This window comes from Poecile atricapillus, chromosome 6, assembly GCF_030490865.1.
Source record: "Poecile atricapillus isolate bPoeAtr1 chromosome 6, bPoeAtr1.hap1, whole genome shotgun sequence".
NCBI lineage: Eukaryota > Metazoa > Chordata > Aves > Passeriformes > Paridae > Poecile > Poecile atricapillus.
The window spans coordinates 17,937,744-17,962,848 of NC_081254.1; the positions used below are offsets into that span (position 1 = coordinate 17,937,744).

The following is a 25,105-nucleotide window of genomic DNA, read 5'->3' on the forward strand; positions in this document are numbered from 1 at the left end:
CTGCTGCTGCCTTCCTCAGCTATTAAAAAGAAACCAAGACTATGACAGAAAAGAAGTCCCTGAAATCTAAACACACCCACTTAATAACAGCGATAATGTCTTCAATGCAATGATATGGGTATGTGACAGCTACAAAGAGAATGGAGGGAGAAGGTCTACAAAAGCCAATCCCATGTGAATATACAGTAGAAAGCTGTTAAAAATTTGGGGTTTGGAATGTAGTGAAGAGGCGCTACTGTTCAGAAATCATGGATATGGATATGCATGTGGACAAAATTACTAAGATTATGCATGGTTAAAAAATAAATCTACAAAGGGAAATGGGACAAAAAGAGCACAAAGCACAAGTCAAGATTTGTCCAACTGAACACAGTATCACAATGCACTGCTCAATCCCTCCTCTCCAAATCAATTCCCCGCTCAAGGGCTGCTTCATTTCCTGTGTTTCTTCTCCCATTTGTCAGTGTATGAAACTCAATATAGCAACTACACACCTTAAAATCATTCAGAGTGGACAACTGAAAATATATTCACCCCATTTCTGCTGCTCCATTTCTGGGCCGCTGTTCATGGAAAACAAATCCCCACAATTAGATACAGTTCCTCTACTAAGGGCAAGGCAACCTTACTATTTAAACAAAGTTTCTTCCCTTTCTTCCACACACATAATCCTTTGTCAAGGATCACAGTTGTTTTTATGTGCACTTGAGAAGTTTTTCCCTTGTATCACTCACCATCTCTTCTTCCTTACTCTTCTGTTCCCCCAGTCACAAGCTTTGCAATAATATTCCTAGCCTTTGTTCATGTACATTGCTTTATACCTCCTCATCTTTTTAATGCATTACTGAAACAAGTGCTGACCACAGTCTTTTACTGTCTATCAAATACTTTGCTCTTTTCCACTGTCTAAGTCCCAGGAATTACTAAATTTCAGCAAGCTGCTTTTTAACTCATTTTCTCGCTCTCAAACATTTGGCTCCTGAAGTTTAGCAGATTGCTTTAGAGGTTTCTCTCAGCACTTCAGTCATGACATTGGAAGATTATAAATGCCCTCAAGAGTCAGTTTAATCCTATTTAGCAAAATTTCCAAATCAATGTTGACATTCCAAAATTACTATCCGGTCCTACTGACAGCTCACTGACATTATAACAAGGTAGTTTTAACTCAGTCTGACTTATGTATGAGTACTGACTTATGTATGAAATCTTATTCTTCGTACATAAGTCACTTCCATTCCCACTTTCACTTCTATTCCCAAAAATTCTTGCTATTGCTATTACAATAGACACTGCACCAGGTAATACCCTTTCAGAAGCTTTACCCTATATTCAGATAACAGTTCATCAGTGTCCTGCAGTTTGCATATTGCAAACTCCCTCTTTCTCTTTTTGTTCTCTCCAAATCTCTATAGTACATGTCCCTTTTATTCACTTTCTAAGGGTTCTTTACCTAAATTTATTCATTTCACTCATCACTGAGGGTTAAGTATTGCTGGTTCTAATAACTAAACAGGCTCACAGAAGTCTCTATCCCCCATCACATGAAAATATAAGAAATTTCCTCCTTAACATTATACAATTTTTTATACTATCATTTTTATTATTACAATAGGCTCACTTCCCACATGCCAAATAATATTCTGATTCTGAAGCTTACACTTGCAGGAAAAAAACAACTGTGTGGGATTGACACCTCAACATACCAGTAGTACCTTTATTTTACATAATACCTTCTGGTCAAACAGCTGTCACTGAAAAAGCTATCACAATATTCTTCTTTGCTTCAAAGGATTTAATGAAAAAAAACAGAGTCCAACTCTTTGTATAGATAAGATTAGCTTCTGTAGTCAAAAAGCATAAAAAGAACAAGATAGGAGAAGCTATAAAACCCACTGTCCAACAAGAAGGATTTCCGTCTGCCAAAATGCTATATTAATAACTGTACTATTAATAAAACTCTTTTGCTACAAGAATAAACCTTCCTCTGTGCCATACAGGCACTTTAGGCATTGATCATTTGATCAGATAGCTAGAAAGTCAAGCTCTCTTTAGCAATGATGAATTTAAGCATTACAGAGAAAAAGGTATCCTATACAGTTTTTTGCAAAATCCTAAAACAGATTAAGGGTCAGAACATTTCTGACCTTTTAGTCCATTTCACAGCTGAGCTGACTGAGGCCAAAATAAAACACAGCATTTAGCTCAAGACATTACAAAGAACACATTTGGAAGGGAGTTTCAGCTAGGATGCCAGAAAACCTTTTTTTGAGACATGGTCATAGCACTGTTGTCCCATTGCAGATGATTTTGGGACTCTGAAGTATCTAGAGACATGAAGCTCCACTCTTCTTACCTATCTGGAGAGGGTCTTTGACAGCCCTCACCCGGAAGAGCTGTTCCCCTCGCTGGAACTCATCTGCACTGCCATTCGCCAGGCATGAGTACAACCTGTAAGACATAAACAGAACGTGTCAGGATCGCTCTGGTTCTGAGAAACTTCACAGTATTATCCTCTTTGCTGACATGGCTTTGAAAAACCCTTGTTATCTTGAATACAAAGTCTAGGTCTCTCCTGCCATTTTGACATTACAATTCAACCATAAAAATCGTTAGTCTCTTTCTAACTGAGTTTGTGTATAGCCACTAGCAGTTTTAGGAATTTCCACCTAAGGCTCTGAAATACAAATTCATTCATAGTCTAAAACTAAGCCTTTATATAGTGAAGTATAGTTCAAGGTCTAACATTAGCATGTCACAGTAAAAACTCCTTCTAGACTAATTATCTGTGTGCTCTTGTGGGGTTTCTTTATATCTGTGTTCATCAGAACAATGAGCATATACTACCAGTTGGCTTCCTCTATTCCTTAGCAGATGATCTTACATCAGCACTTCTGACAGACATTACCTCCCCCACCTGATACCTGAACCTTAGACAAACATACCCAAGAACTTTCAGCAAGACTCTTTCTAAAAGAGTATAGTACCACTACTTTGGAACAAAATTCTGAATGCATAGTTACATGGGTAGACCTCCTATAATATAAAAGCTTCAGCAAAGCTTAGAAATAGATCTAAAACCAGAAAATCTTTGAATATATAGTCACACAGTTAACGTGGAAACATAAGAAATATACTAATCTGACTACATCAGCTCTGATCACTGATGTATTCAGCAAATTTTGATTCTCCTATTTACACGAACAAAAGGCTTGCACAGCACACTCAGCAAGCCCTCTTTGGCAATTTCTGAACCCAGTTAAAGCTCTGACTCCAGCAACCAGTTGAAACTGGAAAGGTGACTTCATAAGACTAATATAAGGACAAAACTCTACAAGCTGGCCCACTGTTAGTCAAACTAAAGGGTGCATTTATTTTGCTATCTTTTACAGACAGAACCTAGATGTTTATGTGGTTTTCCTGGCACATATGCAAGGCAGCTCACCCCAGAATAAAGCCCCATATCACAGCACATCACACAGTAATCTATCCATGTATTACAAAAGGCACGTGAGAGCCACAGAAGCACCAATACTGGACATTAAAAGGACAGTGATTCTCCTCAAGTGAACAGAACCTTTTCTTAAGCATCAGTGAAAAATAAATAGTATTTGTTACCTGATATCCTCCTCATTTTCTGGGAAGCTCCAGAAGGCGATTCGAAGTTGCAGTTGTTCAGGCACTGGAGGATAAACTTTCTCCACCACCTCAAATGGAATGTGAAATGCAACCTGTTTTGCAGAGAGTTCCACCAATGGGATCACCAGCCCATCTTGCAAGAAAAGAAACAAAACACAATTAGCCATTCAGAGAATAAAACTTGTGAGAGGCTAAAGACGTCAAAGCAGGGAGCTCTTCCACTTTCTCTTTTATCTCACCACGTTAAAGACCATTTTTGATGGATAGTAAAAGTCAGCACAGAAATCTCTTGAAGAGTTGTCTCTCAACTCCACATTTGTTTTCAGTCACTCAGGGCGTGGGCACACATCCCAAAAAAATCAGTCCTTGGCCTGAAGAGCTGCATCAGCCTAGCAGTTTTCCTCCTGACAAAACTGACCTCGTTTAGCAAGACTTAAGGTAACCAAGTATTTTTCACCCATTTTGGTTACAACAAGGCAGCAACATTCTGCGAATTCCAGTAGTTTACACAAAGAACTAATACAACATACGTGAACAAATAGCAATGGAATGGTTATATCCAGGAACCTTAGTGTTGACTTTTTTTGACAATATTCTGCATTCAGCTATTTACAAGGTTTTAATTTCAATTAGTATTTGTTGGTTTATTCCCTTCACCTCCATCTTTCATATGATACCTGTCTTTATACTTGGAGTTCTTTAGAGAAGCAACTGGGAATTCATGTGTCAGTGCAGTGCTGACTACACTAGGCTCATGAAGATCTTAACTGAAGGCAATAAGAGCTTTTATATAATACATTTAAGCATCACCTTTCTACCAAACTAACTCCACGTTTTAAGTTTTTATCTGCAGATTAAGATTTCTTATCATCAGGCTATAGAACCCTTATGTTTCTGCTTTGCTCTGACCTAGATTACACTTTATACAAAATGCTAGACTTGTCTTATCTGCAAGTACATCCCTGCTTTACTGAGATCACCTCCTGACCCATCACTACAGCAGCCTTCATTCCCCCATCTTCCAAGCCCCTCATTAATTCAGTTTCAGATATTCAATGTTAAGTCTCTTCACCTCCCTCACCAGGCTCTAAAACACCACTGGAAGCCAGGATGCAAACCAATCTGGCCCTCAGCTTTCCCTCCACACCAGCCTCCAGGCAGTATATCAAAGGAAAACTTAAGCCCTGATGTCAGTAAGCACTTTCTCACCCTCTGCCTAGAGACACCCTCCAGTCCCAAGAGCTGGGAAAGATCACATAAGGAGAGGGCTTTCAAAGTGCACGCACACAGCAAAGCAGCCAACATCTCCCCCAGCACTGAGCAGACCTGACAAATGAAAGGACTACACAAATATGGAAAAATCCCCAGTTTTCAAACATCCACATTTATGTTTGGTTTTTTTTAGTGAAATTAGATTCATTAGCTACTATTCCCTTCTCCCAGACAGAATCAATTTTTACCATCAGGGTTGTTTCTCTACAACCAGTAATTTTTACTCTGTTACAGATCCAGTCTCTGTTTTACAGTGCTAGAATCCCATTCACAAATGTGAAAGAAGCAGATTATAAAATGAACGACATGGCAAAAGGATGTGCCCCTTTCTCTACAGCTAACAGATAAACAAGCTTATAGCAGAAAAGTAATTTCATTTACACTTTTGACAACCAAAACAGGTGTAAAGCTTTCATCAAGTCACTAAAAATGTACTGCTTTTAATTAGTTTCTAAATGTGTACTGTTTTTAATTAGTGAAACATAGTCAAATTAATATCATTCCTGCTGCTACAATAGTAGTAGATGCCACAGAATTGAGTCCAAATTGAGGCACTTCTATACTTGAAATTACTCTGAGCAATGAGAGTTATTTTGCATGGTTTAAAATGCAGTTATTCTACAGAGGTACTCTATTCAGTTATCTCATTATACAATACTAGAAAAGAGGTAACACCTAAACAACCTCTACAAAGTAAAAGACCCAAAAAACTACTTCAGTACTGATTGAAACACCTGCACATTAGTCTGAGAGCTGCAAGCCTTCAGCCTGAATAGTATTCCTTTTTACCATTTCTTTTTATAAAGATCTGGTGCTAGGTATGAAGGTTAGATTAGAAATGCTACAACATGAGACCTCCTCACCTGCTCTAGCAGAAGTCTAGCACAAGTCAGCCAGCTTGATTTTAATAACTGTAGACAGTGAAGTAAGGTAAGGCTGACTTTGCACTGAACCCATTAACTGATTCATCAGCTGTACTGTGTTAGTAGTAATGAACAAAAAACAGGTGGCCAATTATGTGGCATAACTCAGAGCACACAGCTGAAACATCTTCAGAATAAGGCAGTAAAAACAAAATAAAGCAGTAAAACCTGGAGAGGAAAAAAACAAGTCTTACTTATAAAACCATGCACTGTTCTAAAGCAAAAAGAGAGATGGAAAAAAATAGTAGAAATTAACTGAAAAGCAGAAAATACTCCAAGGTGAGTGTATTCACAGTAGCTACCCTGGTACACATGTAAATGCTAAAACTAAGAAGTTAAACTGCCCCAAGTTTCAAGCGGGTAGTTGCCTACTGTAGCCAAGGTGAGACAATCCTACCTGCAATATGGCTCAGAGCAGCATTAGAGGGTCTTTTCCCTTTTTGCTTCTGTAAAGTCAGCTAGATAGTTCTACTTTGGTGGTAAAACTAGACTTTGAATAAAGTCATCCGAGCCCCAAGAGGAGATCTATTCAAAAGGTTTATTTCTGGATACACAAATCCTAGGTTGGTGGATTTATATACTTGTATATAAGTACACTTTATATACTTACATACTTGTAGATAGACTCATACACACTTGTATCAAGAGGTATTATCAATAAAACAGACAAAAGGTACTCTCAGGTTCTATAACAAATATTTTTAGCCAGGAAGTAAAAAGGAAGTCTGTTAAAAAAGTCAAGGAGAAAGCACCACAGCCTTTGCTCAGAAAGCAAAGATAGGTATAGGAAGGAAGACTTCAAATTTAATATTAAAAAAATTATACAGCAGTGAACTCATTCTTGAGATAAAATTATCCAAGGGAGAAGATAATTTTAAATTGTGGAGCAAAACTAGCAAGAATCCCTATTTGCTCTTGGGAAGCAGACACGATCCAAGCAGAATAAAAAGTACATTTCAAGTCTTGGAAGAATAGAGTCACAAGTAGAGCATAAGCAACCTGAAACAATTCTCACAGGTTAAATGACTGAGAAAACCCAGGTCTGGAAGGGATTCTGAGAAGCCATCTAATCTATATCTCCTACCTAAAATGCAAGATCAAGCATATCTGAACCATTCTGAATAAATCACACTTCATAATTTATTCCTACTGCCAGACAGAACATGCAGCTTTGATGAGGACTATCCTGGCTTTTTGCTACTGCTTTACATGAATTACAGGTTTGATTTTTATAGCCATTTTGTAACAGCTAAAACTTTAGCATAGATGCAATTATTCCTGCTGGAGCAACAACAACAAAACACCTGACCCCAAAACAGCCAACACAAGCTGCGCACACAAACCTGCATTTTCACTAACAGAACAACTTCTGTGCCAGCAGGACTTACCACACAGAGATGAATGTGTAGCAGTTGCTTAACCTTTCCTATTACAGGGTAGGCTGTAATAAGTTGCAGCCAACAATTACTCATAAAAACAGATCATGTTCAAAATGAGCTAGCAGTATTCCTTCAGCACAGTAACTGAAAAACAGAGAAGAAATGGCTTGAATAATCAGCAGAACAGGGACCATGAGAATACCAAAGAGCTATTAAAACACAACAAAGTAAAAACAACTGGGCTAAACACTGAATTTATCTATTATAAGGTTATTCCCATTGAGTTACTTTCATTTGACACACATCCTTAAAGTAAACTATACATACAAGTAAATGAATACAAATGCAAGTGAACAAAATTCACAGCAAGAGAAAAGACACGGTACAAAGATAGGACACATTGCTTTCCCTATTCATAACTTTAGAAAAATAGCATGTTAGGCTGCATTATCTTTTCAGAGAGGAGTCTACAGCTTTGATTTTATAGTAATCCCTGGTCCCCATCTGACTTTTCCCCTCACCTTTCTCACTGGCTTCAGTCCTAAATGTAACAGAGAGTAACAAAGTAATATAACTACAGACAAAACAAGATGAAGAAAATTAATTGAATCACCTCTGATATCAAAAGCTAAAGTGAGAAGGCCAGTAAAACCAAGAGGAAATATGCAGAGTTCAATCTTGACTGGTGAAGGAGGTATGAGGGGTGTTACAAAACCTGTTTTACAAAAATCCAGAAAGTGCTGATAATTCTCAAACAGGCAAGCAGAGGAAGCACTGCATTTAATCATAACATACCTAAACCAGGTCCTTAAAAGGATTTGTTTTCTTACTGTTTTCTGTACATTTCCTTCTAAAATTCTGCTGTTGGTTTTAGTTTATTCTCTTGTGAGTTTTTTTACTTTCTAGAAATTTATTCTGAGTTGATGTCTTTAAGAAATAGGTGCCAGGGAAATAGACTTCTTCAGGGCTCAAGCTCGGCAAGAAATATCAGAAAACTTCACATTTGTCTTTAACTCCGTAATACTTGAGAGTGAATGCTGTGAATGTACTTTTAAAACAGTTTCCCAAGGTGAACAGTGCAAAATGAAACATAAGCCTTTTAATTAACAATGTACTTGTTATTTCAAATAAATTATATCCAAGGCATTTAGGCCATTGCTCATACTTTGTTTTCTTCTTCCATTTTACCATATAATCAACATCTTATAAAAAGCAACATGTCTATTAAATATAGACAAAATCCACCTCTGAACTGAGGATAAACCACATGGTATGCACCAGAAGCATTTTGCAAAAGTCTAAAAATGAGATACTTTCTCTTCCTTCACAGGTATTTCTCATGGAAAGCTCCATCTATGAGGCACATGAATTTTAGTTCCATATTCAGAGGTGCTAATTACAAGCAGAACAGATTAAATGGGTCACAGATACAGCACCATCAGTTGATTTTCTATCACACTAACATTTTGCCTCGTTAAGTCCCAGCCCTACAAAGTCAACAAAAAGGGAGCATCAGAAGAGTTGAACTAATATCCTTGCAGCCTACATAAGCAGTAAGGGTCACAAGACACATTTGTGCCTGCTTGCTGCTCTGTGGCTTTCAAGCAGACTTCTGAAATGAGTAGTGAATACTTACACAAAATTTCCAAAAATTTTAGGCAATATTATTAAAAACCATAGCCCATCTATAATGCACTAGTACATAATACAGAGAGATGATGGAATAGTAAGACCATCCTTGAATAGTCTTGGGATTACAATTCTGGGAGTAAATCAGACTGCATACAATTAAATTAATTCATGGTCCAGTCACAAGCAGGACAGCTATGTTTTCAAAGAGATAAAGGAAAAGTTCTCCACCTAGGTGGAAGAGATTTTTCAGCTACTCTGTGCCTGTAGGACTTAGAACATATGGTGGTACTGAACCACAACCACCAAGCTCCGGAAGAAAACTAAATACTTAACATAAAAATGCAACTGAAATAACCAACATAAATTTAACCATATAAAATAAAGAGAGGTAACATACAAGCACTTAAAACAATTGAACTATTCACCTGTAAACACCCATACCAAAATGGGTCAAAGTAAGGGGAAAGAGGATTTGTAATAAAAGAGCGCAACCAGATTGAACAGCATGAGAAATTTCCATTGTAAAGGCTCACAGATGAACTGCTGGAACAGTTCTGAAGCTCTATCATATAGCAAAAGACAGATCAGCTACACATATGCTGAGAGTACACCATCCAAAGAAGCACACTAGATAATGAACAAAAACCTCAGTCAAGATGCCCTCTTTCAGACCAGTATTCAGTTGCTTACAATTAGGGATTAATTTGCCTTCAAAAGATCTCTCAGCTGCATATGATCTCTTCAAATCACACAGCTGGGTCTCAGTGATGTTCAAAGTGAACACACATCACCGGCTGCTTCAGTTCAGCTGGAGCTGAAGCTCTTAGAGCAGCCCAGTGGACACAACGACTGAGCAGACACCAAGAACAGCTACCACTTGTCCCAAATACAACACAAGGGAACAAAACCAGCAGGCAAGTTGAGGGGTGAAGACCCCGAAGCTGAAGCAAGACCCTCCTACATCAGAGCCTGGCAGCTGAACGGACACAGGGAGCTGCATCTGCACCCAGTCATAGTCTAGCTTGACTACAGGCAGAATGAAGCATCTGAAAACCAGAAGACACAATGCAATATTCAAATACTGACTCACAGCTGTCTTCAATTAAAAGCTGTTTTCAATTCCCCTGCTTCAGATTAATAATTCCATGCCATTTTGTATAAAGGGAAAAAACCCACAATGTTCCTTGTAAGAAAAACCAAGCAAACCACAGTATTGCTAAAAAGTAGAAGATTTTCTCCTACAGGTTACAGAAGCTAATGTGAAGATACAGGTTCCTGATTCCCCAACTATTTGTGTAGCATCAATCTTAAGAAAATAAGCAACTCCTTCACACTGAAATACTTGCTGTACCAAGCTACAATAAAGTTTCAGCTATTTGTTTCTCAGGTACTATACACTCCAAACCGATTCCCTGCAAAACACCTCAGCATTCACAAATGGACAGTTGCAACAACAAATGGAGAATAACAGCCTTTGGTGGAATTAATCTGCATGAGTTTTTCACAACTGTAACAGATCAAGAGGGTTTGACAAGACAAGAACAGAGATCAGGTGATGGAGATAGGACACTACAAATGCTACTGCTGATTTACTCTTAATCAAGCATGCTTAGAACACAGACAAGAGAGAACAGTCTGACCTGAGAGCTCCCTTGCTTTTGTTTTCTCTTAAAGTTTCTGTACTTTTTAAATATCCACATACTCATGACAAGCAAGCACAACTAAATAAACTACCTACCAAAAGCAGCAAGGACAGGACACTGTAATGAAACCATCAAGTATTTCAGGCAATCAGCCACAGGAAAAACTGTAAAAATATGTTTTTATCCAAGAGGCTTGTATAGCAGGGTGATATTCTTATCATGGAAGAATGAAAGTATTTATATACACACACATATACACTTTTAATAATCATATTCCTAGCAAGAACTAAGTGTTCAACAAATTAGCAAAATGCTCCAGAGAACAAGGCAAGATTCACTCTGAATCACAGGTATGCTAATTTGTTCACAAAAAATCCCAAACAAAAAGCTATCAGGATTATTTGGTTTTATTTTTCTGTCTATGCAATTCACTCATTAAATATGCACATTAGCCTTCTTCCTGCCTGTAAATAGTGCAGAACTCTCAACTAAAAATCTGAGGTTTGTTCAAATTTAGGAACAAATCTGCTTCTCTTCTTTGCTTTTATCTGTCTCCTTTCTCAATTGCTACTACCCCCGCAACGTTACTAACAGCACTAAAACCCTAATGGGATCTGTGTTTACAAGGCGTTCTTATACCTCTTATTTCCTCAGCGAGAGTTATGCAACTCTATCTGATCACATAAACATTTTGCAGCAGTGAAATGACATTGAAAGTTATGTCAATGAGTTGCAAATGCAGAGATATAAGACCACATTGAAAGCAAAAGGAATTTGGGGGAGGCCTACATCAGCCCTAAGCCACACAATGACATTTTTATGTACAAAACACTTGAAAAGATGAATAAGCAACATAAATTTTTCATTAGCGTTTACTGGATAAGATTGGTGAGATTCATAGCCACAAACCATTAAAAATACAGATCCCAGATGGGCAGATTACAGTCCAGAGCTGGAAACTTCACACTTAACTGACAAACAGCAGCAACTATTACTACACAAATTCCATTACAGACATCACAATGTTTTAAGAATGGCACTTTTTTTAACTCAATGCAAAAAGGGTCATTTTATCACAGGAGGGTGTCCAATTCACCCACAAAGTATCTGACACCTGCAGCAAAAGCCATAGTAGAGTCAAATTTAATCTGAATTCAATTTCTGAAAACTGCTTAACACTACATCACAAGCAGCTCGTATATGTAAGTCAAAATATTTCATGGCTCAAATTATCTTTGGTTGCTGGATTTTGATTTCCCTTCAAAATGAGAGAAGTATGTTATTTGGCTGATGGCATATACGTATGTCCTGGCATCATGACTTCTGCTTCCAAGATCAAGATCATTTAGGAAGCTATAATCAGCTCCTTCTATAAGGCAGGCCTCAATATGCATTAAAATAGCAGAAAAACAATACTTCTATTTTATTTGCACACAAACCCTGTAGAATTGCAGAATATAAATGACCGCAGAGCATAAGTGGGTGGGTTTTTTTTTTTCAAGTGTCAGTAGTTTTAAACCTGTTAAGGCTTACAGTTCCCTTCTGCACATTTCTGACAAACTATTTCACTATAGTTTTCTACATTCACTCTCTGGATGCATACAGAGTTAAAAAAAAACCCACAACTGAAAACCAACTGACTTAACTTTGCTCATCTGTAGGGAAATGACATTACCACTGTTCTAACATCAGTTAGAGAGACTGCACCTCAAAACATTTTGCTAATGAACCTGAGCACCTAACAGAGGAAGAACACCACACTCAGCACAACTCCTGCTGTTTTAATATTAGACTGAGTTAAAACTATTTTATCTTTAGCTTGTTATTTTTAAAGTTAACGTTTTTAAGCATTCCAGCGTCACGCCAACTCCCAGTAACACCTTCACTTGACTTCATGAGACAAAAAAGCCCTAGAAAAAAGAAAGCTGGTGAGGTTTTACAAAGGTAAGCAATAATTGACCAGAGAACTAAAACTCAGAAGATGTACAATGTGTGTTTAAGGTCCAAGATTTCTAACACAAAAATTAATTAAAAATTTAAAGAGGTGCACATCTAAAAACTTTTTGCACTCTGAAGATCAGCTGGCTGAAGAATAGATTTTTCTCTTACAAAAACTCTCTTCCTTATGTACTTAAAGCATCAAAACTACAACATTCTTACTATATCAGAAACCAGATCTCTACAAAGAAGACCACCTTAATAACGTCTTCAGAAGTACAGTTTAAGGAAAATGTAGAACGCTACAAGTGACATTTGGTAACAAAGAATATGTTTGATGAGGGAGGGGGGAAAAAAATGCATGATTTGGTTCCATGACTTCAGGACAGAAACACCAGCACTTTCCTCCATCACTAACTTGAGGTCCTAAGATCTTACTCACCTGTGTTTTGCCTAATGGTTTAAGATTTTGTTGCAAAGGTGTACAGTGCACCCATAGAAAACATCTGCTCTGAGAAAACGTAAGGACCCCTTCAGACACAACTCAAATCTAGACCAGAAAGATGTTTTTTCCATTTAATTCTATTGCTAATCCTATGCAATAACTCTGAAATTCTGCACAAGGCTGTGCTGATGAAACTGAAATATTCTATGGCCTTTTTTTCAACTCTCTACTCTAACATGACTGAGATCCCAAAACTCTGATACCTCTGATTAGGCAGGTAAAGCAGCATTCACAACTTGACAATCTCCTCTAAAAATTCAGACAAGAAAATTCTTATTTCAAACCTTTCCATTTCCTTCCCTAAAAAAATAAATTCATTTCATAAAAAGAGCAGCCTGGGCAAGCAACCGACAGCTGTTAGAAATCCTAAAATAAACAACAGATTTTTGTAAAGCAAGACAGACAGTGCTACAAAACACTGCATTCATGCCAGTGCTGGCCAAGGTTTCATGACAAATTGGGCAGCTTGCATTCAAAATAACTCTACAGCTGATGAATCAGATTAGCTTCAGGCAAGTCATTTCCCCTGCACTGTTACTCCTTGCTCTCTCACCCTGTGCAGAAAGAATTCTGCAAAACCAGGATTGTGCATTCAGAGCACAGAAATCAAACAGCTCCTGCCTCCTGAAAGCAAGGCTTGGTATTACCAGTTATTCCCACTCTGCCCCAGACAAGGAATTTTAAAAGCTCAGCATTTAAAATTCTCCCCAGTGGCCTATGCCCAAAAAAAACGTACAAAGACCAACACAGACCAAATGTTTTTCTGAATGTAGATTATGGAACACGAATATAAATAAAAAGTCTGACTTCACCACAGCTGAGAATCAGTCTCTATCAAGAAGTATTGATATGTTTTCAGACACAAAAGGAAGTCATACAAAACACCATGCAATCTCCGCTATTTCTTGTGCTGTTCTCTACAGCACTATCCTTAGTAACCATCCTTAAGTATAACATGCAAAATTAACCTCTAACCAGCTTTTTTCTTATGTCTAAATAAATGCCACAACAGTATCACTTGCCCTTTAAACAAATGCACTAGTAAACACTGAAAAGCTACATTTACTGAATGTATCAGCAGGACATGAGGCTGATGGGAAAGTTATTGTCTGAAAAGAATAAAGGATAAGGCATTCTCACCTCTAGAGTAAAAAAAATAATTAAACAACTGCAAGGAAGTAGAAGAATGTATCACCTCTTAGTATCACCAACTAGAAACCAAGAGAGGCTAAAATACGTATTTCATAAATGCAAGTAAAAAGAAGTTAAATATCTAAATGCTTTCGAAAAAAATCTTACCTGACTCCTTTTTCTCTCCTTTGGTTTTGTAAAAATCTCCCCAAATCTAACCTCAGTTCTATGGCTTTACACGAGGTCACAGAGCCCTGTCAGTAACATCCTTCAATTCCAGGTTCTCCCATGGCAGTTCCAAGGTGCAGCAGAGCAGCCCCCAGCCAGCCCAAACCCTCCTGCCAGACATAAGCTTCCAATGCTGGCAGTACCCAGCCAGCCTTAAGCCCTCAGCCCCTAGCGATTACATTTTCTCCTACTCAAGATAAAGTATTCATCTGATCATTTGTTAATAACCCACACCTGGAGAAAGTCCCTCTTCTAACAAGAAATAAACTCAGTTCCATTTTCCTCACATCACCTGTAGGAAGAGCAAAATAGGAAAAACAAAACTGGGTACAAAGGCACATATGAAGCAAACAGACATCTATAGAAAATTTACAGAGGGAGGGTTACTTGCAAGCATGTCTATTATTTTCACTGAACCTAAAGCATCCCTGGAAAACTGTGAGGCACTGATTAACTGAAATCCATTACATGAATTTGGCTAGGCAAATGAGTAATATCTCCCAAGATCTGCCCAACATCCCAAGACTGAAGCAAAGTCAACCATCTTCTGAAAAAGTACACAGAATACAGTTCCTACTACTTACTAGACAGGCAAAACTAGCTCCCTGTCCTTGAGAAGGATAAGCAGCTTAGCTGACCCCATGCACTACTGCTTTAAATGCAAGCAAGTTGTCAATGAAACTTTGAGACATTTTAGGTTAAATACAACCTTCTCTGCAAGACTTGCATAAAAGGCCTAAGTTGCAAATATTTTCACCTAGAGCTCTGGTAAACAAACTTACCAGCTACATTTTGTTTTTCCTCCCATCTCAGCATTCACTGACCTAAATATGAGGTAAGAAATGAAATTGCATGCAATATACAACAGGAACTGTAAAGCGCTCTGGAGAATTGCTAAGTGATGCCCTATAGACTTCCCAAATGTATTAGCTTCTCAGAAAAATGGTAATTTAATTTGTACACTTATTAATTACATTCTACCTGCAGGAGTATCATGAAGCTTCAATGTCAAACCCTGACCAAGTATTTTTACCTTACTAATCAATTCCTAAAAGCATGGAACTTGGGCACTGAAGCCATCATCAAGCTATTCAACTAGCCTCAAGCATGGATTAACAAGACTTCATGTTGCTGCACTCTCCAAAGGATGAGACAGATGTGATTTTACCACATAAGAATTCCAGTACAGAGATATTGAAAAGAAAATAAAAATACTAAAGAATCAGTCTTAAGAATCACAGCCGGTGATACACAAAGTCAGGCAAATGGGAACATATGCAGAGAACAGTAAACCTGAAACAAGACATGGACAGACTCTATAAGGCCCAATACTCACAGGTTCAGAAACTTTTCTGTACCTCAACCAAGAATCTCATTTTCTCATACACACTGACAAGATGCCATCAAGAAAGGCTCTAATGCACACAGGCATTATTTTAAATGAATATCTCTAAGAAAGAGTCTAGATGGTATCTTGACTACTTTAGTTTAAGGTCAACTCACTTTTTCTTTCCTTCTGACTGGGGAGACATGCTCAAAGTATTGTCTTTAGAGATCTCAAGTCTAATGAACAGAAAATTCACAATTATCTTTTTCCACTACTTTATCTGTGGGGGGCTTGGGGGGGGTAGGAGCAATACTAATTGCAATTTAAAACATTGGTGTTTTCACGTTCAGGTCTCCATCAATTAATTACTCATGTAATTCTCCAGTATTTCTGGATAGCAAAGAATGATGACCATCTGCTTACATTTTTCATCTCTCAGAACAGAGAAAGAAGCCAGAATCAGTGGCCCAGGTGTTCCCCTGCCCACTGCTGCACTAAGTCACCACGTAAATGTCTTAACCTGGGAGAAAAAAGTACTCCTGGATGCCTCCCTGTAAAGACTTACTGCTTGCAAATAAATTCAGGGTAATATTTCTTTTATCATGCAACCTAATTATATTTTTGTAAAAAAATATAGACTTCTTTTTTATATAGTTTTTGGTTTCTGAGGTCCCTCTTGTTCATTCTGTCAACTATGTTCTCCCCTCCAGCATCCAGCTTTTCTCCCACAAAGGGACAGGATTTCTTCTGAGGACAGATATTTTCTTCTTCCATCCATCTTATCAATTTATTCTTTCCCTTTCTTTCACATGCCAATATTTATCCCACAAGAAAACGAAGCTGGAAATCCCTACTGTCTCACAGTCACAAGATAAACCTAGAAGACAGTAGAAAGGCAAAAAAGTCACTGAGACATCAAGAAATAATACTCAGGTCTCCCTACTTGCAGCAGCTGAATGAGAATGTTAAGATTTTGTTTAAAGACACTTCTCTGCAATACTTTCAGGTTTTCTCCTTCAATGGAAAGAGAATGTCTTAACTTCCAATTTTTTTCTCACACCAACAGAGATTTAGGTTAATACAAAAAAAACATAAGCTTTTTCCAGCTTAAACACGTTCAGCTTTTACCTAATTGATACTGGTAAATACTGACATCTTAATTTTTCTTACTTTTGTTCCTCTGGCAATCTAGAAACACTAATAATGATTCATTGTAGAAGGAATATTTTATTAAAACCAGGTACTTTTCACAGTATCACTTTTCTCAAAATACACAATTCCAGAAGATTTTAATAGGTATATTGCAAGCTGACAGAGCTCCTTTGTTTCACTCTTGTCAAGGACAGTATGTTTCCAGCTCTATGGAAGCAAATATAGATGAACTAAAAATAATCAAAACAGCAAAGTTTCCACAAGTCTTGCCCATAATGTTTAAAGCACGTGGGGAAATGTGGTCAAAGACATCGCTTACAGTCTTTTCTGTTAAAAATGCTACACAACTACCCACAGTCTTGCCAGAAATAAAGAGGAAACAAAGAAGAAAAGATGCATCAAAGAATGCACAATCTCTGAGAAGAATGAGAATTTTCTGATTGGCAATCTTACACTTAACTGCTTGAGACTACACAGCTTCAGAGCAGGCAATTTAAAAATGTGTCATATGGAATTTTGAAATTAGAACCACTACTTCAAGTATTTTGTACATTACGCACCACTGCTGTTTAACATTTAAAAAAATAAAATCCTAAATGCAGTATTTTAGCTAGTTGACATATGTACTTTGAATTTTACATCTGGAGAGTTTAGAAGGATGTTACAAAACAGGAGGAAGGTGGAAAGTGCTTAGTACAGATAAAGGGCATTAAAATAAAGTCGAAAAAAATAACTTCTAGCCCTGACACTGTTTTATATTAGTCTTATAACTACTTTACAGTCTTACACTTAGATAACTAATACAAAAAGTTGTTGGTTTAAAAGGAGCAATGAAATTTTAAAGAAATTATTCAACTTTACGAACCAAAGAATAAATAGGTTTTGACTCTTTGTAAAGTTTCTCATACAAAAATAAACAAAAGCTTCCAAATCAATTATTGATATCCTAAACAGACAAACATTTACTCTAGAAGTTCATTAAAGTATGTAAACATCTTTTGAAAATGTGCATTCATTTTTTTCCTCCAGAACAAAGTACTATATATTACCTAGGACACAGAATAATTAAGAGGAAATGCTCTTTGCTCCTGGTTTATAATGGCATAAGAGACACTGTTTAAATCACTGATATCCATTTCTGTTCCCTCAAAGGTATTTCTGGGGGAGGGAGGAAAGAGGGGTTCTGTGTGTTTGTTTAAAAGACTACAAAACAGAGGTTGACTTCAGAGAGCGGAAAAAAGGGGTCTGGCCACAAGTCAACATGTGAGTTCTGCTCCCACATATCCTGAATTATTTTTACTTTGACTGTATTAATACCTCTAAACAGACTTTCCTAAGTTTGATCAGCTGACTTCTCATTTCTTCCTTCCTCACTAAAGAAATAGAGACTGTACAGAGGGTGCTATTTTTCTGCATATAGGTTATGCTATGGATTTGTTGCTGTTCCTCAAACTGAAATGGAACTCTAAAAATGTAAACTTGCATATTAAATCACACTTAACTTGGGGGTGGGTCTTTCAAACATACAGATCATTTCACCATACAACTAGAAGCAACACCAAACCAGAGCAAGTGGAACACAGACTGCACAAGAGCCCAAGACAATTCTTGAAGCTAGGAGCACAATTGCACCTATTGAACAAGGCTCCCTGGCTTCCTGAAACTTCCCATCACTTTGTGAACTCATCTACTCAGGGAAAAAAAAAATCCCTAACAGGAAAAGGGGGGGGAAAAGAAAGGGATAGGAAACAAAGGCAGAGCACAATTCAGAGTCTAGATCAAACCTGAAGCCTTATCCTTGCTCCCCCAGAGGTAAACATACCACGGAAAAGAATAACCCCTGTAGCTTCAGTAAGCCTGAAGCTCTTATGAACAGAGCCTCTGTAATCTCTGGTCATTGCACAACATGCGGATCTGCACAAGGTGAATGGAAAGAGAAATAAACACAAAAAGAAAAATCCATGGAAGTCAAGAAGATGAGACAAAAGAAAATGAAAAATTTCCTCACAGAAAGGCAAGACATTAAAATAGGCAAAGAACATGCAAGACTTTTTGGGAGGGGGAAAAGAAATTTAACTAAAGGGAAAGGCCAAAAGACCACAGGAGAGATAAAACTGGAGCGGCAATTTAAAATCTCAGTAGTAAAAAATATATTTTCTGATAGCTTCTTGATGTGGTTCCTTCAGTAGCCATTTCTGAAGAGAAGGATACACACATTCAATTATCTCAGAAAATGCAAATGAAGAGACAAATGTGTGAGAATCATTCTCAATTTGTCCACCTTCCAAAAGACAGATGTATTAATACATTGTGAAACCACCTTTTTTTAGAGACAGCTTCTGAAATCTTCATCCCAGGTCCAACACCAGGCACTTAATCATGCCTATCAGTCTTGACAAACCACTGTCTATGCAGCTTCTCTGCAGTGTCTTCAGCAACAACGAACCAATGTTCCCTTTACACCTTGTATTTATTACAAGGCAGTAAGTCCCTTCCTCAACTTGAAGTTTTGCTTCTGCTCCAAATCAACATCATCACTACCTATGGATTAAAGTACAAAAGTAGGTGAAATCCATTTACTAGAGTGAGAAAATATAGAGGAACTTATCTTCTGCTAGCAGCTAAGCCCTAACTTTCACATTACCTTTGCTCTTTGGACAGCTGATCTCTGCTTATTTTTTATCTTCCCTCTTTTATGATCTCATCAACATTAGAATTCTGTTGCTTCTATAAAGAAACTCACTAGGGAGCCATATAATCCCTTTGCTCAACAGTTACTGTCTTGGCATTTTACCAATGAAGTTGGATATACTATAACAGATATTTGAGCTAGAACAGATTTGTCATGTGTTGTATTCAATTAGAAAACACAACCAACAAGAAATATTACACCTGTACCTCCCAGAAATGTGAGTTGACCCCATAATCTCCCTCTTAACAGCAGAAGCACAAATAAAGCAGAAAAAAAAAATACAGTAGTGGCCAGTAACAAAGCAGCAGCAAACCACAGTCTCCATTTCAAGCTTTGGTAGGCTCAAAGAGTGGACACACTTTGGGATGAAACCAGCATTTTTCCCTAATAATACCAAGAGTCTGAAGAGCACAGTATGGATTTGAAAGAGACTAAATATTCCTCCCGCTGTTTTCTTTCTGAAGTTACTTCTTGGACAAGGGTTTACATGAATTTCTTAGTCACTGGCAATCCTGAGGAAGAAACAGTGCTCTCTATGCCATTTATTCTTTGAAAATCAGTCACTGTTCTTTTACCAGCACAGACACTGCTCAGACTCTGATCTCTAAACTGATCATATATTCACCTCAGGCTCTGTATATTCTCTCCCAATTATTTTCTCTATACAACTTGTAGTTCTGAGGCACTGTGCCCAAAACTTCATATTGGAGCACTACCTGCATCATTTCTTAGTCAAGCCTGGGAGGGAGAGAGAGGGAGGGAGAGGGAGGGAGAGGGAGGGAGAGGGAGGGAGAGGGAGGGAGAGGGAGGGAGAGGGAGGGAGAGGGAGGGAGAGGGAGGGAGAGGGAGGGAGAGGGAGGGAGAGGGAGGGAGAGGGAGGGAGAGGGAGGGAGAGGGAGGGAGAGGGAGGGAGAGGGAGGGAGAGGGAGGGAGAGGGAGGGAGAGGGAAAAAGTTTTCTCACTAGCTGCCTACTGAATACAGATTCAACACTCATCAGCACACTTCCAACCAAATCCACAGTGAATAAATAAATACGAAATGAGTAAATATATTGTGAAGGCACTATTTAACAATCCTACAGTATTAATGACAGCTTCTAATGTTTGGTAAATATTTATGCTTCAGAAACTGTGAAACGAAGTACTAAGGGTGGGAAAGAGCTTCGAAGCTTTCAGGAAGAAACAAAGGCACAGTGGGTTTGAAGAGATAATGAATGTGCTTGAACACTTATTCTTCAGAATTCTATCACAAAAATGCTTATGTGAAGATAACAGATGATAAAACACTTGCAGAAAGACTACACTTACTTAAATTACCAATGAAAAATACAACTACTTGAGAAAGTGAGAAAGGCATGAGAAGATCATAATGGCTCCTGGGAAAGAACCGACTGTCCAGAAAAGTGGAGAAAAGGCAGGTGGGTACATTTGTTAGCAGATGGGTAACAAATCAGTGGAATGTAATTTGATATGTAAGAAAAAGACTTAGAGTTACAAACCAGCTCTAAGAATCAGATAGTTCTAAACACATTGCAAGGACATTGTATTTCCAAATATCCATTCACCCTAACTTCAGAGCAGAATCCTCCATTTGCTTGTGCAGTGAAAGCCTCTAATCAATGATGTATACAGGTAATGACTGGCCAAATATCAGTTAGAAGCATGACACCACTCAAAATTAAAAACACAAGGGATAAAGCAAGCAATCAAGGCAATTAACAAGAGAACAAGGCATTTGTAAAACAAACATTCAAAATCATCACAGGACTCCCAATACTCACAAAACTGACAGGTTTCCTCCAGGATTTCAGTGCAGGTGAATTAGTGGAGATTAAGAGTAGTTTCAAAACCTAAGGGCATCCATGAAGTGGACACAATGCATTCCTTCTTCACGTTGGCAATTCTACACTTAAGGAGACAATTCCTTTCAAGAGTGTAATATAGGAAGACTGTAAGAGGACTTTACCACAATAGAAATTAAATGCGAGAAAAATCAACCAATTACAATTCTATTTTTCTGATGTAACTACTCAAGATACCTGATTTTATAAAAAAATCAGTTCCAAGGATTACATTTCTGAAACTCCAACATTCCTCTCCCCCTTCCATCATCTTTCTAGCAAACCAGTGGGGTGATTCACAAACAAGTGAATAATTAATTTTTTTGGAAACCCTCTGTAGTGAATACCATATATATTTGCAACAAGCTACCCCAAGCCTTATTATGAAATTTCCAGTAAGCACGACAGTAATAGTAAAGATACCCAAAGAGAAAATAAAAACTTGAAAAAAAGTAAGAAAGTCATAACTGGTGTGTGTGCAGGTAGTTTGTTTGTTTGTTTAAGAGACAGCTAACAGCACCTCCATCAGTCTTAGGGGGATTCTCTTTGAACCAATTAATGAGGAATTAGACACTTACAAGGACAAACGGAAAACAATTGAAAAAGCTAGAAATCCTTTCTATTACATAACTTGTCTGACTAATTCCACACCAAAACACAGGCTTTTCTGGAGAAAAAGACTAACAGAATATAGTTCCTCTTGTTTCCTCTTAGCATTTAACAGAAGAACCTAGTGTCTAACCTCGCTTTTTGTTTGCATAGGCAACAGCAAAATGGCAAACTGTGGAAATAAAAACACACAACTCAATTTTGAATTATCACATTTGAAATTACTCACTACAATTGACAACCTCAGGACCCAGCAAGTTCTGTGTTTTCTGACTTCAAAACACTATCAATAACAGGTATTAAAACCAACAAAATTGGTACAGGAGTTGTGAAATCCAAGGAGATTCCAGACAATGACAGATCACACGTCAGACCAGACTTACTGGCAACACAACTGTGTACAGTAAAGTACCTGCAAGTGTTCCATATTGGTAGTATCACATGTGACTTCACAGCGTGAATAAATAATTATTTAGGCCACAAATCCACATCCACATTGTTCTCAAAATAACTCTGACCAGAGCCTGGGAATTGCCAACAAGGGCCTTAAAGGAGGCAACAGTATCCTTTCAAAATGTCCCTCCTGTTAAAATAAGACCCTCATACAAAGGAATTAGGTGTCTACAGATAAAACCTGAAATATATGAACCCAGTATAAGGAATAAAAGCCTATGCAAGTCTGCAGAACTCAGAACAGCAACATCTCAATATGGTGTAAATAATTACAATTATCACAGCAATGTTAGCTATTGTGTTTCACACGTGAGAATAGAACCCAAAGACTGCAAATATGTACGATCTACTGAAGTGTCTTTTCCTTTCAGTGCAACAAGTGGGTGCAGCAGAGAGAGCAACTGCTGCTTGATTTAATTCGGTCAAGAGAGCTCAAGGAACTAGGTCAAGACCCAGAAGAACAAGCACTCATACACTGAACCAGTGGAGAAAAGTTGGCTAAAAGCATCTAGAAGTTGGGGAAAAAAAAATCACCTTTGCAAACATGTCTGACTTGCAAAGCCATACAAACCAATTCCATACATCTCTGCCAAGCTAAAGATGTCTTGATTTCCACACCAGTACGTTTTTAAAAATTCAGCTCCTTTCCAGCAAGCTAACACGTGCAACAAGACTTGATGCACAGCATGAGATAAATACATATATGTGTATGCTTTGCCCTATGCACAATGCTTATTTCTACATCCTAGGACTCAAAGCTTTTAAAAATGCCAACACAGTTCCCTTTCTTTACAGCAGTACAATCTAAAACTTAATCTGTTCTGGAAAGCCTATGGTTAATGCAAAGTGTACTTTCTGGTACTAAACCAGTGAAAACTCAACATTTGTCCATAGCACAACATGGTCAATCTCAACTCAATTCAATATAAACTGCATTTTCTGTACATGAAAGGGCAATATTCAGAAGAGAATAAAGTTTTTCAGCTCCAGATAGGGAAATATCAATGAGGCAGGTGATGGTTACAAAGATCTGCAATAACAGGAAAAGTACTGACACTGACCTGACGAAACAGGAGATAAAAGGAAAAGTAGAAAGATTTTGTGTAATTTATGTTAACTGTGTATCTGGCTCTGCTTAGTGCAAACATCACCTGAATTCCAGGGTCATGATGTAGTAGAATAATAGAGAAACCAAGTTTTGTTAAAAGAAGGAAAAAAAAAAAAAATCAAGCAAAGAGCTAATAGCTATATGTTAATTAAAAATAAAATTCAATTGCTAATGTTTCCTATTTTGCTGTCTGCTATTAAATATAAATTACTATCAGCAGAAAAGAAATAACTCTTGAAGCAGGCACACTGCTGTTTGCCGACTTCTTTGTGACAGTGTTATAGCCCTCTTGCTTCACTATTGCAAAAGAAAGAGCCAATTTACTAGAAAAAATAGAAATGCCAAGAATCAGACAAGGAAAATGGACTGCCCTATACAATGATGGCTTACATGGCTTTACATGAGTAGCTTTATAGAGGTAACAAAACCCTCTTTGAAACCTTAGTGTACTTCAATCAAAGCATGTGGGAACCTATGCAGTTGTCCCCAGCCAAGTCTGCAATTTGTTTATAGAAAACAGTTTTCAGATTTCCAAGAGCAATCCCACAGAATCTACTCAGAAGAGCAGCACCACAATACTATGAGTGCATCCAGGTGAAAACTCACCTAAAATACAGCTTCGTCTTAAGAACCCTGGTGAATTTACAGTTTCAATCTTTGGCCAAAAATTGTCCCGACAATGAATCCTACATAGGAGTTCTCTCTGCTGCTCTGACTTTCCTTCTGCAGATCTCCTCACTTACCACCCTCTCTTGCCCCACAACTTCCACGAATCCAAAGAGCATCCCAATGAAACCGGGTGACCTCACCTTTCATTTTGACAGTGGGGGAATTGGGTCCAGCCGATTGCTTCCTCCATCCTCTCCAGTTCTGGCAAAGGCTCTCTGCCTCAGAGATGAAGGAACAAAGAGAGTCTTCTTCAAAGCGATCGGAGTCTTCAAATGAAAACCTCTCCCCGTCCTCCCACTCTGCGAACATGAGTTCCATCACATCCGACAGGCGACGTGGGGAAAAAGAAGAAAGACAGGAACAGCACTGCTCACTTTTAACAGGTGGAGGGCTCTCGCAATACTTAAAATCTCCGTTTTGATTTGATCCCCATACTACAGTACCAGGAAAAAACAAAGTCAGCGCTGTCTGAGATGGGAGAAGCAGGAAATAACTAAGGGGCAGCTGGTAAAAATTCCATGGGGAAAAAAAAAGTTCTTAAAAAAGTTAAAAAATGTTTATGTCCACAGAATGTACTTGAGTGGAGGGAGCTGGTTAGTCCATGAGAGCTGCCTCCAGGCGGGACAGGTGCCTGCCGGGCACTCGGAAGGTCCGAAGGCTCCCGGCGCTGCAGGACGAAGGAAGGGGCCGGCTTCCTCCTCCGGGGCTGCCGTGGCGGGGGGCCGCCGGTGTCTGTGCGCAGGGCCGGGTCTCCCTGAGGTTGTGCTTGTCTCACTCCCGGCGCAGGAACCGAGGGGAGGGCGGGCGGGGGCACCGGCGGGGGCTGGGGGGAAACAACTTCCCTGCCGGTCGCGGGGGCTTAAAAACGGCCCGGTGGGGCCGGAGCGCCCGCGGAGGGGCGGCGCGACCTCCCGGCTGCTGGTCACGGGCACCGGCACCGGCAGCGGCGCGGGCGGGCAAGCGGCGG

At 38.5% G+C, this 25,105-nt stretch overlaps 1 protein-coding gene across 4 annotated transcripts in view; it reads right to left on the minus strand.

Moving 5' to 3' along the window:
• The window catches only part of ZSWIM8 (zinc finger SWIM-type containing 8), a 56,635-nt gene extending 31,694 nt beyond the window's left edge, over positions 1 to 24,941 (minus strand). For 2 of the 4 annotated variants that reach the window (XM_058842067.1, XM_058842066.1), the window contains exons 1-3: positions 24,279 to 24,940; positions 3,616 to 3,769; positions 2,354 to 2,448 (exon numbers count right to left, since the gene is read on the minus strand). In XM_058842067.1, coding sequence (XP_058698050.1) covers positions 2,354 to 2,448; positions 3,616 to 3,769; positions 24,279 to 24,456 — 427 coding nt within the window. In that variant the 5' untranslated portion in view covers positions 24,457 to 24,940. Of the gene's footprint in view, positions 1 to 2,353; positions 2,449 to 3,615; positions 3,770 to 24,278 lie in introns of all 4 variants that reach the window. The other 2 variants (XM_058842068.1, XM_058842065.1) reach the window with 2 other exon arrangements.
• Between the last annotated feature and the right edge of the window lie 164 nt (positions 24,942 to 25,105).